The sequence below is a fragment of the Trichosurus vulpecula genome, chromosome 8 (genome assembly GCF_011100635.1).
Source record: "Trichosurus vulpecula isolate mTriVul1 chromosome 8, mTriVul1.pri, whole genome shotgun sequence".
Classification (NCBI taxonomy): domain Eukaryota; kingdom Metazoa; phylum Chordata; class Mammalia; order Diprotodontia; family Phalangeridae; genus Trichosurus; species Trichosurus vulpecula.
Window position 1 is genome coordinate 186,763,099 of NC_050580.1, and position 16,132 is coordinate 186,779,230.

The 16,132-nt window shown below is 37.2% G+C and overlaps 1 protein-coding gene across 2 annotated transcripts in view; it reads left to right on the top strand.

Moving 5' to 3' along the window:
- Positions 1 to 16,132, top strand: part of FMN1 (formin 1) — a 495,511-nt gene that overhangs the window by 397,355 nt on the left and 82,024 nt on the right. For both annotated transcript variants that reach the window (XM_036735850.1, XM_036735851.1), the window contains one exon: positions 10,216 to 10,308. In XM_036735850.1, the coding sequence (XP_036591745.1) occupies positions 10,216 to 10,308 (93 nt within the window). The remainder of the gene's footprint in view (positions 1 to 10,215; positions 10,309 to 16,132) is intronic.

A 16,132-nucleotide genomic window follows, 5' to 3' on the forward strand; every position in this document is an offset into this window, starting at 1 on the left:
AAGTCCTATCTGCTTCTATGAATCAGTCTTCAATGATCTCTCCTTCCTTCTGAAATCACAAAGCACTTACTCTATATATCGCTCCCTTGGCATTCAGCATATTTTACTTCGTGTTGTCATCTATTAAGTGTCTACTCTGAGAAAAGCATTGTGCTAGGTGCTAGGCATGCAAAAAATGAAAAATTATATGATTCAGGCTTGTCATCTTTTAGAACTATAATGTGTATACAAAGAAAAACAAACAGTAGAAGTTAGAATGAGATTAAGTACATGGGAAAGTTAAGACAGAGGCATGAAAGATTTGGAAAAGGAGGTACTATTTCTAGTTTTTTGTTTGCTTATTTTTTGAGGTAGTTGGGGTTAAGTGACTTGCCCAGGGTCACACAGCTAGTAAGTGTCTGAGGTCAAATTTGAACTCACATCCTCCTAACTCCAAAGCCAGTTCTCTATCCACTGTACCACCTAACTGCCCCTATTACTTATAATTTTGAGGATCATAAAAGGCTTCATTCATGGCGAAGGAGATAACAAAGAGCCTACACAGCATAACTGTCATCTTATTGGACTACTCAGTACCATGCCTAGAGTGGGGAAAATCCAACAACCAAAACATGTCTCAATTTTCCAATGAAGTACACCCTAGAACACCTAAGTTTGTAAGTCCTTCAGTTTACTTTGATGAATACCACTTCCTTGCCCTAGAGTTGATTTAACTCTAACCAGTTTTTAATAGTTTTGGATTATATTGCATTAACTAAATGCTTCTTTGAACCTTCTAAACTGCAGCACACCTTTATTCATCAAGAGTGTTCCCCTTGACATAATTCTACTCATTGCCAGTATATAAATTTCTTCTTAGTGTTATCTTAACTGAGTTTTTCATAGGCCTCTTAGAGCATTATCTTACTTTTGGCCAAAATATTTTTTCCTTTGATGAATGTACTCTGTTCTTTCCATAGACTAGAATTGTGAAATAGTCATAATTTTAAAAAAGATCAACCTCAGTGAGCATCTTATCTAGCCCTATTATTTGACAGACTAAGAAGCTGAGACATGACTTGTCTAAGGTCACACAGGAAATTGAGGGCATCATTAGGACTAGAACCCGGTCATTTGACCTGATTCTGGGTCCAGTGCAGTTGTTTGTTCTCCTGACTCCTTTATGTATTTATTCTCTTTGTACTTATTTTCATTGTGGGATCTCCCTGTACAACATAATTAATATTTACCATCTAAAACTCTTATTAAAGAGATAATTTTTTTCTTTTTTTCCCAAAAGCTAAGCATTTTGCTTAATCCAAAGTAACAAAAAGTGTTTTGTTCCTATTGCCTTAAAAAAAAGAAAGAAAAAAGAAAAAAACAGTCTCACCCTTCAGTGGCTGTTGGTTTTCACATTGAAACCACTGGAATGACTTCTTTGTTTGAGGCTGCCTTGGTGGTCCAGCAACATTGTGTACTCACTGCTGGCTGGACAATAAACTGCATTCATGTATTCCTCAGTAGCCTCCCCTTTCCATACTGCCAACCTCAAATGGAGCTTCCATTACTGTGACAGTTTCATCGTTAATTAGACTCCTAGTCCCCCATTTGTTTGATATTAAATGTCTCAGAACAAGATGAGTTAATAAATTAGCACAAGGCAGGCTGCCTGGCCACTGAAATGTACTGCTGTGCTGTGGCAGTCAGAGGGCAACCCTCTTGTTTGATCGTAGGGGGAAGTTTAATCCTAATTGACCACATGGGAGTTCCGTCCTGTTAAGGTTCAAGAGAGAGCACAGCGGTGGAGCCTGGTTTGCTTTGTACTTGTTTCAGTTCCTAATTTTCAAATGGGCAAGCTCAGAGCCCTGGGAGGCTCATTTCACACTTGCAGGGTGGGGGCCCTTTGCCAGGGGGTTTTCTGACATGCCACAGCTAATCCTGATGATGGGGTGGTGTGACTGCAGCAAAGGGACAGGTGCAATTACCCTCCTCCAGACAGGGAATCTGTGGGTAGAGGGTGGCCCTTTCACTAAACAAAGATGACCTAGGATGTCTGTGGTCAGCAAGCCCAGGCCATCCCCCACTTCTGCCTGACTTTGCTGTCAAAATGGCCCATGTTTCTAATGTTTGCAAGGACACATTCTAGGGGACTCATTGTAAAATTCCAAGGGATTTAAATAAGCAACTGCCGAAAGACTGCTCCCACAGGCAATGCGAGGAATGAAATAACACCAAAAATATATCCTGGTCTTTAAAATTAAGGGACAGAACTGGATGATCTCTAAGGGCCTCCCCCTCCACACATATATATGTATGTATATATATATATATACATATATGTATGTATGTATATGTACATATGTATGTGTGTACATATGCATACATATACACATACATAAATATGTGTATATATAACTATATATACACACACATATATACTTTCAAAAAGCAGGAGGAAAACAACGAAAAAAATTCATTAACCAGGATCCTGTTTTGTTATACTTGATTGGAAGCTTTTCTCTAGTAACCCACAAAGCATCTCTTTTGCCCCCCACTTGGACTATAGAGAAAGAACCTTGGATAATTGTCATAACTAATAGCCAAAGCTGAGGACTAATAAGTCACACTTATTTGGCATTACTCTTGTGTTTATAGGATGGATACCTTACTATTTAGTCTGTTTTGGGGTGGGGGGTGCAATGTTCCCGGGGTGGACCTATGATTTCATCAGTGTAAGGAACTCCTGGTGGAGAAATCAACTTGTTCCACCTGTGAAGTTCAGCATCTCGTCTGTAACTTGAAAAGTTGCCTTAGGCTCTGAAAGGTTAAATGACTCTAGTTATATAACTGGTATATGTCTGAGGCAGGACTGAAACCAGATTTTTCTGACCCAAAAGACAAACTCTATCTCTAGACTGTGCAACACTTTTTCCACATTATCCATGGGCTCCCTGAAAAATGTGTGTCAATTCTATTGTATTTTAAAAGTACTAGTAAGCTAGTTAAGGAATCCTTTTTTTGTTCATTTCCCAATTTTTGATTTATCTTATTGAACTTGGTTATAAATCCATATTTTCATATATCACACTAGCTTCAAAAAAAGTACACTAGCACATGAAGCAAAGTGTTTGAATATAAGCAGAAAAGCGTATGTAACTATATGAATTTATGCAGCACTATTAACCCTTTGTTAACAGTTGCATGTTACTGTATGGCTCTAGCTCTCTTATGGGACAATGCAGTGGATAGAGCATGGGCCTAGAGTCAAGAAGACATGAGTTCAAAGTTGACCTCAGACACTTACTAGCTGTATGACCTTGGGCAAGTAACTTAACCCTGTTTGCCTCAGTTTCCTCATCTGTAAAATGAGCTAGGGAAGGAAATGGCAAATCACTCCAGTATCTTTGCCAAGAAAACCCCCCAAAGGGTCAGGAAGTCGGAAACAAGTGAAAAACAATTAAACAACAGCAAAGCTTCCTCATATCTAGTTCTGGAATGAAGATACTGTATCTTCCTATGTTCTGAGACTTTCCGTTGCTATAAAGTCAGGTTAATCATATTTGCCGTCTATGTACTTCACAAGCTAAAGTGGAGATTGGTGTGATGTCTTTCAAGTATACTGAGCTTTTAATTAACAGTCTTACAAATAGCTACACACCCAAAACAAGTTGTTTTTATTTTTTTTCCCAGCTGAGTAAGAATTTTCTTTGGACTTATATCTCTTAGGAGATGATTGTGGGCTTAGGTAGAGGATGGTGGTTCAGACTGAAATTTGGAGAATTTGTTAGAAAGTCTGAGTTAATGTTACTGCTAACATTACTTAGAGTTCTTCTACCCCATGCCCACCTAAAAAACTACTCGATATATATACATATATAAACATGCATACATATACATATGTATATGTAGATACACTTACGTGTATATATATAGATATCTATATCTGTCTTTATCTCTATAGCTATATCTGTCTTCAGGGCTTTGGGACTAGATCCAGTTGGCTTTCTGGAGAAGTTTTATAACCAATAAATACAATCCATGTGATTTCTCAGTCCCACATGATGATTTCCTTAAATTTCCTTCCTAAGCTTCATGACTATTTCTGACTTGCTCAGAAATATATTTGCACCTTTTCACTGTCCTGATCTCACTTTTCTTTTGCCAATAAAGAATGAGTGAACAAATGACAAAGCATTTATTAAAGCCCTTAATATGTGTGAAACACTATGCTGAGTGCTAGGTATATATATGTATATAGAAAATCAAAACATTCTCTGTTCTCAGGGTGTTTTGGTTCTAATAAGGAAAAATGCATACAGGAAATTTCAACTGTAAATCAGAGGGAAAAGCCCCAAATCCCAGTAGCACTTAGGGGGCAGGAACCAAAGGGATAGCTCTGCGCCTTCTTTAATGTCATTTCCACTGATAAAACCACATTTTTCAGATGTTGACTCCTTTGAAAGTGTCAAGGACTTTGGTGGTGGACTTTGTTTTCTAGGTCTTCAGTGGTTGTGATTGCTGACGAGATGGGGGGCTGCAACTCCAGCAGAGGCAATTGCCAAGTTGCGTCTCCATATTACTACCCTGGACCATGGCTCTGGGGACTGGGCTGGTGGGAGGATCAGTGGTCTAAGTGTTGTTATTCCTAGGGCTTACTGGCTAGGCAGGGGTAGTAGTTAGTGTTACAACATTACTGGCTAGGCAGAGGTAGTTAGTCAGTGTTATAACATCACACTGAAGTGAAATAAGGACTAAAATCAGAGGTGGAGATGCCTAAGAGATCCCAAATAAATCTCCAATAATAACAACATTGCTAGAAAGAGTAACAAAAATGTAAAGAAAATTACATTTCTATTCATTTCAACAAGAATTTCACTGATGTTAAATACTGTGCTAGGCATTAGGAATCGAGAGATGAAAAAGGACAGTCCCAGCCCTTTAAAAGCTTACAGTTTAAGATCTAGATACAACATAAACATAAATAAATAATATGAGTTAGGGTATGATAGGGAAAAAGAGACTAAAGCAAAGTAATTTAGGAAGATTTGGTTAGAAGGAGAAAATTTGAGGAGAAAGCACTTTCAGTTTGGGCTGTTATGACAGAAAACTGAACACCACCTAATATGATATAAGAAAAAGAATAAATAGTAATGTATTCATCAATATTTTAACTTATATTTCTGCTTGCTATAAGAAGTAATGAATTGGCTCTCTTAAGTAAGATCTTATACCTTGATTTCAAGTTCTGGATCTCTGCTGTGAAATGCAAGAATGAAATTCAAACATGGGTGTGGTAATTCAAGTGAATTTTTATTTTCCTATGAACAGCATTGGCACCATAGAAACATAAATCTAGCATCCTCATTTTATGTATGCTGAGTGCTAGGATATATGTAAGTAGAAAACCAAAGTGTCCCATTGCCCATCCCAAAGCCAATTGGTAAGGGACACTGTCTTCAATGGTGGCAGTGAATACACTGCTTTGTTTATAGTTGGAGTTGGTGAGAGAGGAGAACTCTTCAGTTTTCCTGGGTTCTCTTCACACTGAGTTGCTTTGGGTTCTGCAGTCACTTTGAGTGCTTCTGGCTTTCAGCTTCAAGAGAGAAGATGGAGGAGACAATCGCACTTCATGTTACTTTCATGTTTTCCCAGAGTCTTTTCTTTCAGCAACCTGAAGAGAACTCAAGAAGAGTCTCAGCAGCTCCACCCCACCCCTTGTGCAGGGCTAGGCATTCCTCTCCACAACTGAGGAGAAAATCCTATACCAATTGGCTTTGGGACTAGGGTTACCATATGATGAAACAAAGGCCCACAGAAGGGAAGTAACTTGTCCTATTTCATGCAGGTAGTTAATGGCAGAGTTTGGTGTGAAAACTTAGGTCTTTTGATTCCCACATCAAGAGCCTTTCTACTCAGCCATACTCTCTTCTTAGACTAGGTCACAAGAGAGCATCCCATGTAAGGAGGTGATTGGCCTCAATAAAAATGGATATGTAAATGGACCCCTAGTTAATTTATTTGATCAGTCTTTTCTCATACTCTACATAGAAGCACAGAATTCTTGAGCTGAAAAGAGACTTTGTTGTTGTTTTCAGTCGTGTCTGACTCTTTGTGGCCCCTTTTGGGGGTTTCTTGACAGAGATCCTGGAGTGGTTTGCCATTTCCTTCTCCAGCTCATTTTATAGATGAAGAGCTAAAGCAAACAAGGTTAAGTGACTTGCCTGGTGTCACACAGCCAGTAAGTATCTGAGGCCAGCTTTGAACTCAGAAAGATGATTCTTCCTGACTCCAATCACTGCTCCACCTCGCTGCCCCAGAAAGGGACTTTAGTTATCATTTATCATCTGACTCCTTTATTTTATGAGTGAGGTTATATTTTCAGTATTATCTGAATTGATAAATTTTATCTGTATATCTAATTTCACAAGCCATAGGCTTACCATTACTTCACATATTTTTAAGGGCTAATCCAGTGGAAAGGACACTAGCTTTGGAGTCTGAGAACCTATGCTCAAATTCCATCACTGTCACTTAACTGCTTATGTGATTGACAAGGGTCAAATCATTTAACTTCTCTGCACCTCAGTTTCATCATTTATAAAATGAGAGGATTAGACTAGATGACGTTTATGGTCCTTGGAGCTCTAAATCTTTGATTTTCATAATCTCATTTGAAAAGGTCTGAGTATCTGGGACATCTGAGAACAAAAGTGGCACAGATACATATTTGGCCTCTAACCTGATATCTTCCCCAACATTTTTTTTCTTCCAGATTTGATGGCTCATGGTAGATTAACTTGTTCTTTTGGGGAAAACGTTATATGATAGTTGACATTTAGAGAGCACTTTGAGATTTACAGCTAGGTTCTGATTAGTGTGGATAATGAATACCCTGAAGTAGTCTCATGCATTTTAATTTTCATTATTTGAAGTTATAATTATGAAAAATATGGCTGTTGATTTCAGACCAGTGGAAAAATGCAGGGCAAATTTAAATAATGCTACTACTTGAGCAAGGGGTAGGGAGATTCATTATTTGCATTGAGACCTATTTGACATGCTTTATCTCATCTAATTATTCACAATAACCATGTGGGTTAGGTAGTACAAAAGCTATTTTCCCTATTTCGTATTTAAGGAATTCAAAACTTAGGCCAAATGACTTGACCAAGATCACACAGCTAATAAATGGTAGACCCAGGATCCAAACTCGTCTTCTGACATCAAGTCCAGGGCTCTTTCTGCTACATCAGCTCTCTCAGCCCAGCTATCCACTCACTAAATGGCAGTTCATATTTTCCCACTAAAATATGTAGCGTTTCCTTGAATTGAGACTTTTATGAAATCATTGATGACGTTTGGTCTCAAAGATCATTCGGAATTCTAGATTCTTTTTTTCTATTTCCTATTTTGGATTTGGGGAAGAAATGTTTTAGAGTGATAGTTTTATTAGATTTTTTTTAATGTCACAATGAAAGCAAAAGAAGCTGGGGATTGGTACACACTTTCTGGAAAGTAATTTGGAACTCTGCCCCAAAAGACACGAAACTGTGCATACTCTTTGATCCAGCAATATCACTACTAGACCCGTACCCCGAGGAAATCAAAGAAAGACAAAAAGACCCGTATGTACAAAAATATTCACAGAAGCTCTTTTTGTGGTGGTAAAGAACTGGAAACTAAAGTGGGGATGGGGTCCATCAATTGGAGAGCACATGAGAAATTTATGGTTGTGAAATAATAGAATAATGTTTTACCATAAGAAATGAATAAGGAGATTATTTCAGAGAAACTAAGGAAAACTTGCCTTAAAGAAAGGGCAAAAGAAGGTTTTAGAAAATGTTTTCTGCAAGATAAATATGCGTGATTAAAATAGTATTTGTCTCAGGAATAACAAACTTTTGTTATGCTCTTCGTGGAGACATTTCCTTAACGAGTGTTGGGATAGTTCTCTAAGAATTACTTGTAACCCCCCTCCCCAGAGGGCTCTGACTGTTCCAACAAACACTGGATATTTTATCTTACTTTAAAATTTATTAATGTATTTTGTTTTGATACAGCAGATACTTCTTAATATGCACAAACTGTCCTGACTTCTAAGTACACTCCCTGAAATATAGGTTATCAGTTACTGACAGAAAGGAGGAATGTGTCCCTTGACTGAGAGTATGATAATAACATTGACCATTATACTTTACCAGAGTTTTGTGACTTCTCAATGTTGGCGTTATATTTTTATAGTCATTGTATATAAAATTTTTTTGGCTCCACTCTTTTCCTTCCTCAAGACTTCAAGAGACTCTTACCAAGTTTTTCTGAATTCTTCATAGTCATCATTCATAAGATTATGAGATCATAGGTTGAAGGATAGAAGGTACCTTAGAAATTAACCCCCTTATTGTATACATAAGAAAACTGAGGCCCAGAGATGGTAAATGATTTACCCATGCCAGATCTAGTAATCATCTGAGGTAGGGTTTGAACTCAGGTCTTCTTGACTCCAAATTCTCTACTATTTTCATTGCATCTCTAGTAAAAATTCCATTGTATTCATATAACATAGTTTGCTTAGCTATTTCTCAATCATTGGGCACATATTTCGTTTCCAGCTTTGTGCCTTGACAGATGCCACCATGGCTGTGTTTGTATGGACATTTTTTAATACTATCAATAACTTCTTTGGGATATAGCCCTGAGAGTGGAACCTCTGGGCCAAAATATAAGAGCAACTTTGTAACTTTCCTTGAGTAATTCCAAACTATTTTTCATATGGGCTAAACCAATTCATAGCTCCACCAGCAATAAATTAGCATTGTCTGTTTTCCTTCAGCTCCTCCAACAATGATATACTGGGTGCTCTGGAGTTTGGAGATGGGGGCAGTTAATTCATAATTCCTTAGAAATGCATAGGGTTAGACTAGAAATGACACAAGAGACCTCCAACATCATATTATCATTTCCCTGACAGTCCCAAAGTTTCTTAAGAGTTGCCCAAGATTCCAGGCATCTTGTTTGAGATGATATTTTTAAAATGGTACTAGGGGATATCTGAGGGATCTTTTTAAAACTTACTACCCCCAGAGCTTACTATCGTTACAAAATAATCAATTTTTGCTAGGCCCAAGCTCACTGAAGGTTCTGAATTGGTTCTTAAAAATCTAGAATTATTTGGGCAAAAAGTACTCAGAGAAAATAAAAGGTTTACCCTCCCCCAGTCCTTTTTTATTCAAGGTTCTGTGGTATCCGTAACAGGATTACCCTCAACCAGAAGCTAAGGTACATGTTTCTGTCTTTCACACAGTGCAAGATTGTTCAGGCTAAATCAGAGCATCAGGCTACATGGCTGATTTATGGTGAAGCTCCAACAGATTCAGAATATTCTCTTAGACAGTGACATGTCAGGAATCTGGCCATGACCAACAGACAAAAGTATTCTTTAATTAGCTCCAGCTTTGGAAAAATTAAACCTTTGTTTTTTGTTGTTTTTTTTTTTCTAGTGGATTTCAGATACCGGAACAAGCTAACAGGGACCTCAGGCAAATGTCTCTTTGCCTAGGTTGAGTGTGCTTTGTTGTGGTGAATTATAGTATATAATATATGCTCATGTAGCCAAATCAAACCTGCCCTTCAGAGGTGGCCTGATGGTTCATTTTGCTGCAAATTTCCAAAATAATTTTCTTAGAGCCTAAAATATAGTAATTTTATGGGGGCTTTGTATTTATTGTTTCAGGGGGCTTATTAGTAAGGGTGATGGTAACTTTTATCTTCCTGTTCATTCATGACCTAACTGGCAGGCCCTATGCCATGTTCTTGATGAAGAAAGCATAATTATGACATCTTATTCCTGGTTGCCCTACTTAGAGGTAGGGGCATCTGCAGCAACTGCTTTCTAGGTCTCTTTTTTTTGGAAAACAAAGACATAGGCTGTAATTTGTGAATATGAAGAACAGAACCTTTAACTTTCTCAGTCTAGACCTTCAAAATTTTTGTCTACTCTGGTGAGTCAGAAAACGACAACAACAACAAACCACCTTATCCTTTTCCCACTTTGCTGACTTTTCTGCCTAAGGAACACATTGGAGGTATAACATTTCCTTTTTCCTAAATGACCCTTGTTATTGTGAAGGCCTCTTTGTTATTGTGACATGATGGAAACCACTGGAATTTGGCTAAACATCAACTAATAATCCAGCCAAGCAATTAATTAACATTCTAATTCTGGGATTCTTTTCACAGCGAGTGAGAAGCAGATGGTGGTTGTGTGCAAGGAGTCCCCAAAGGAGCATCTCCAGCCTTTTAAGGACAAGCTAGAGGTGTTCTTCCAGAAAGGTAGGCAGTATGTTGCTCAGAAACATATTGTATATCCTCCCAGACCAGTTAGTATGGTCCAACCTCCACTTCTATCACTGGATAATTATACCCAGCTCCAACTACTCTATTTCTACATCTTCCTACAGCTTTCCTGAACACCTGTGTACATAGTTAATATGAAATTAATCTGTACTTGATTTATATCACCTTTTTCAGTGTTCTTAGATCAGAGGTCCTTATCCTTTGTGTCATAGATCCCTTTGACAATCTGGTATAGTTTGTGGACCCCTTCTCAGAAAAATGTCTTTAAGTGCATAATACAAAATATTTAAGATTATGAAAACAGTGAATTATATTGAAATATAGTTATTAAAATCTTTTTTAAAGAGGAAACAAGTTCACAGGTCTTAGTTAAAAAATCCTGTTTAGATCATTTTAGTTCTATGCATCTGTACCTACCCTATTACTCTCATTCTTTGATAAACTGTTTAAAGGAGGGCCCATGTCTGCTCTTTACTGGGAGCATAGATTTAGAGCTGAAAGGGACCATAGGGGACATCTAGTCTAATCATGGCCCTATTTAGCAAATATAGGGTAAGGTTAAGTGATTTATTAAGTGATTTGTTACATTGTACTTTATGCTGTGGGTGCTCATTTTTACCTGACAAATTGATTCACCAGTGGAAGTTATATAAAGCTCTTCCAAGCAATCGTACACATCATTTACATGGTCAGAATGGCTTAATTGAGTATTCCCTTTCTGATTTCTCTGAATTTCATCAATTTGAGGACTATGAATTTTTTTATTATTTTTTTTTTACTGTTTGTCAAACTGTACTCAGAAAAGCAAAATAAACCAGGTGATATCATAAAGGGAGTCAATTAATCAACAGATATTTATGAAGCAACTACTATGTGCCAGGCACCATGTTAAGTATTAAAGATACAAAGACAAAAATGAAACAGTCCCTTACAGGGGCCTTATATTCTGATGGGGAACATGTACATATATAACTAAGTATGTATAAATGTACATAAAATGAAGCAAGGTAGTGTTGGGAGAGGGAACACAAGCAAAAGGGAAAAGAATCAGAAACAGCTTCCTGTAGAAGGTGGCACTTGGGCTAGATCCCAAAACAAAGCCAGAGATTCTAAGACGGAGAGGTGAAGGAGGACACTCCTGAAATAGGAGATAGCTAGGAAAAATGCCAAGAAATAGGTGTCCTTGAGAGCTGATGACTTCCCTCTCCTTGGAAGTCCTCAAGCAAAGACTAGCCATCTATGAAAGGAATCCTCACTTTTTACTGCATAGGAGATAAATGGTCAGTTACTCTTAGAAGGATGATGAGGTCCTTCCCAAATCTATGATTCCATGACTGTGAGGATTCCGTGATTGCTTGTGTGTGAGGAAAGGCAAGAGACTTTAGTTCAATTACAGATTCATCTTTCATTAAAAAAGTGAATAAAAGCGAGGCGTACAAGACATAGTATCCTATTTAGAAATATCACTTGGGCACCTACATTATTCATAGAACTGACAGAGGAAGAGAATATCATTCACTGTCACCAGTCTGCCAGTGCCTTTTAAGACATGAAGGTAGCATTTCTTGCTTTCTGGGTTATTTCTTAATCTGTTTTTTTCAAAATTTAGAGAAAGATAAGTAAGAGAAAAAGAAAAAAATCTGCTTGCATTTATCTTTGCTAGAAAGCCAAAGGAAATGAGTGTATGAACCTTTGGTGAGCCATCAACATACCATTGCTGATTTTGAATCAGCCAACATGATACCACACCATAAACAGAAGACTGCTCATCAGGGTGAATCCATAAATCATGGCCAACAGTCACTGGAAGTTGGCAGAATTTCCTGCGTGAGTCAGAGAAGCTGGATTCTGGCTGTCTCTTCTGAGGGGGAAACATAGCTCTTGTGCCCCCTCATATTAAGGAGTTATAAGAGTAGTCACTGCACAAGTTAAAGCTTTACTCTAACATTCTGCAAATAACCCCACCAGTTTACCATCCTGAAATCTAAACAATGAGACTAACACACAGACATTCTGTAAACATAAAAGACATTGCTAGATGGCATAGTGGATAGAGTGGTGGACAGAGTCAGAAAGAAGTGAATTCAAATCCTACCTCAGACACTCTCTGTGTGACCCAAAACAAATCACTTACTTTCTTCCAGCCTCGGTGCTTTCATCAGTAGAATGAGTTTAATAATATGTGATAACTTATGTACAGTGCTTTGCAAAACATGAAGTATTATATAAACACTAGTTATTACTAATAAAATAATCATAAAAGAAAGAAGCTAGTCTTCACATGTGATTAGTAGAAGCTATCTGATAATTTAATTATAACTGGACAAGTAAAAAGCTTGCCTTTAAAAAACCTTTTTTCCCCTAAATTACCAATAGCTTCCTTTACTTGATATGAAGTCTTAAGACAAAGATTAATTTGTATTTAGTTTTAACTTGTATTTTGAACAGTAAATATTCCAGATTTCTATTAATAGATATCTGTATTGCCTTCTCTCTGGTGGCCGCATTAGCAGTTAATTTATCCACACTCTAGATAGCATTTTTTTTAGTTTCTCCATGCATGCTTTTTTATACATTTGCCCGTTTTCTGGAAAAGAAGAGATGTACCTGTTGGGATAGATCCTTGATAATCTTGTTAGCTCCTTGGTAGAATGATTTTGAAAGTCTCAGCTTAAAATTATGTGTTAAAACTTTTGTTTCACTGAACTGTTTTAAATTTCTGCTCTACAATAGGTTCTTTAGTTAATGTTTGTTGAGTTTATGACTCAAATGGGTTTAGGGTCTTTTGGACAATATGGTTTCAAGAAGAATCATGGGCTCTAAAGCTTCCAGAGAGCATCCTAAAGGCCACTTATTCCAGCACCTTCAGTTTACCAGTGAGGAAACTGAGGCACAAAAGGATTAAAATGGCATGCCCCAAGATCACACAAGGACTAAGTAATAGAATAGGAGTTAGAACTCACATCCATTTGCTCCAAATCCAGCTGGCTTTTCTACTGCGCAGTTCAAGTTTTCCCCCCTTTTTAGGATTATATACTATGATTAGGAACACAGAGTCTGGTGCTGTCATTGTGGTAAGATGAAATGTTCCCTTCATTTTGTATGGCTGGTTACATAGAGCAGCCTGCTGGAAAGTTTGTATTCCATGATAGTTATTATCACTCATAAAATCTTAAGCAATTGAGTTCTTTATGCTTGAGAAGTCACATGAGGTGTGACTCAGTTGATTCACGGAAAGGCTTATTTTTAGATGAACTGTAATTCAGTTCTTCTAACAATCATAATGATTTAATTTTTCTTTTGTAAATCATATCCTGTTGCCACACTCGAGTGACGATGGTGTCTTTGAACTTTGCTTTATGTCTTTTATTGGTCCTCCCCTTCTCCAAACACCCTTAAATAGCCTCGTTTGATGAAACTGCCTTACTCCTACTTAACTAATTTCATTCCCCAAACAGAAGTGAAAGTATTTTTAATGGCAACACTTACCAGAGTTGCACTCTTCACAATATTTGACCTTTCTTCTCACGCATTTCCCTTTTCCACTGTGTTCTTTTGCTTGTTCCAATTTACAGCTCAGTTCAGGGTCAGCTTGTGAAGGCATTATTTAAGCTCTAGGTTTCCCACCCTCAGATCAAACATGTTCATAATGATATGGCCCTCAAAAATGTGATACACACATTAAAGTTTCCCATAAACCTGGCAGGGATCCTGTAATTGAAAGAATCCACAATGAGGTTGATTGGGTCCCAGGTATGGCTCTTGTAGGTGGTCTTTTCATGCTGTTAAATTGGCTTTTTGTATTTACAACTCTAGCAGGGAGTACTGAAGTTGGAATGGGCTAAACTTATTTTTTGTGTGTCCTAATATTAGCATTCTCCCACACTTGGTGCTATCTCATTTTCTATTATTTTATCTGACATACTGCTAATTAAATAAAATCAGTGTGATCTTTAATGGTACAGGGTGTCCCAAATGTCTTAGTGTGGTTTAAAGTGATTTAAGCTTTCATAGCTTAAAACTGCACTAAGACTTTTGGGACAGGCTGTACACACAGCTATGGAATTTACTGAACTATAACTTTTTCTTGTTTCTCAAACCAGTCCTTTTGAGATTTTTTTTGACTGGCATAACTTTCTTACAGTTGTCCTTAAATTCCAGATAATTCTACCACATAGGAAAAATAAAAGTAAGATGCAATGTATGAGCTATCCTATACCTCCTATGTAGAAGGGTAAAGAATTACATAAATCTTTGTTTTATCTAATTGTTAAAACTCTAAAACAGGATGGTTACAATAAAATATCTAGATGCTTTGCTTCTTGTTCAGATCCATTCTGAATCCATTTCTAGATCTTATATGAAGCACATTGCCAAACTCAAAGGAGTGCCTCATGATCTTCCTCCAAATAGTTAGAAGATAAAATATTATCTTGGTTAATAACCTGGAAGATTTGGCCTCTGTCTCAGGTGACTTACATTTAAATGAAATTAATAAATAGGTGTTGAATGGAATAAAAAACTGGCAAAAGTAAACTTTTTCCTGCACCTTTCATTGCTATTAAAACACTAAAGCCCATTAAGCAATCCAAACAATTCAGATAAAATAGAGAGCAAGACCATTCACATCATCTTCAAATATAGAGGTACTTGGAGTTCTGGGAAATGCAACCTAAGAGAAAGTGATGAATTCAAGAATCAGAGACATACATTTTTGGACATAATCAAAAATCCAGAGTGTGTTTTGCTTTACTATGCTGATTTGTTATACAGATGTTTTTTCTTCTGTTTTTTAATTGAGGAAAAGGGTAGAAAGAAGAAAGAGAGGTTAGTAATGATGGGGAAAAAAGAGAGCCATTGAATTTTTTTAAAGCATGGAAGAGTCAGACAATAAGCATTTATTAAACACTTACTATGTACCAGGTGCTATACTAAGAGCTAGGAATACAAAGAAGAGCAAAAGACAGTCCCTCTTCTCAAGGAACTCATAGTCTAATGGGGGAGACAAGATGCAAATGACTATGTAAAAACAAGCTATATACAAAATCAGTGGGAGATCATCAACAGAGATAGGAACTACCATTAAGGGGGATCAGGAAAGGGTTATTGTAGAAGGTGGGATTTTAGCTGGGTCTTGAAGGAAGCCAAGGAAGCTCAGAGGGGAAGAAGAGGACAGAGAACATTCCAGACATGGGGGACAGCAAGTGAAGTGTTGTGTGTGAGGAACATCAAAGAAGCTAGGGTACTAAATCTTAGAGTATGTAAAGGTGAGTAAAGTGTAAGAAGACTGGAAAAGTATACACCTTTATAATATCTATATTACTATTTATAATATATATTATAATGTGCATTTATAATATATTTATTAGATATAAACAGATACTTATATTACTCATGGTTATCCAGCTAGTATAAGAGAGGTAGGGCTTGGACCTAGGTTTTCCTGACTCAGAGTGTCTTTATACCTTAGACAATGCCTTGTACTATTCTTTTTAAAAAGTAATGCCACCTGTGAAAATAAATCTAAAGATTTTAGTATATGGAAAAGGAAGCAGGAGAACCCAAGGTAGATAACCCAATCATCACTAACATTTTTGCCAGGCATAATGAGCAGAGGGAAGGATGACCAGAAGCAATGATTTCAAGAGGCAACCAAAGAGGTCTCCTTGAAAAATGGAGATGATGTATTTTGATCATTTGGTAACACTGGAAGAGTGTTCCTTGGGCTAATTTAAACAAGTCATTCTCAGAATTTTCTGTCAATGACCCTGTTTTCCTTCTGACTCCATCTTCTTTTTAT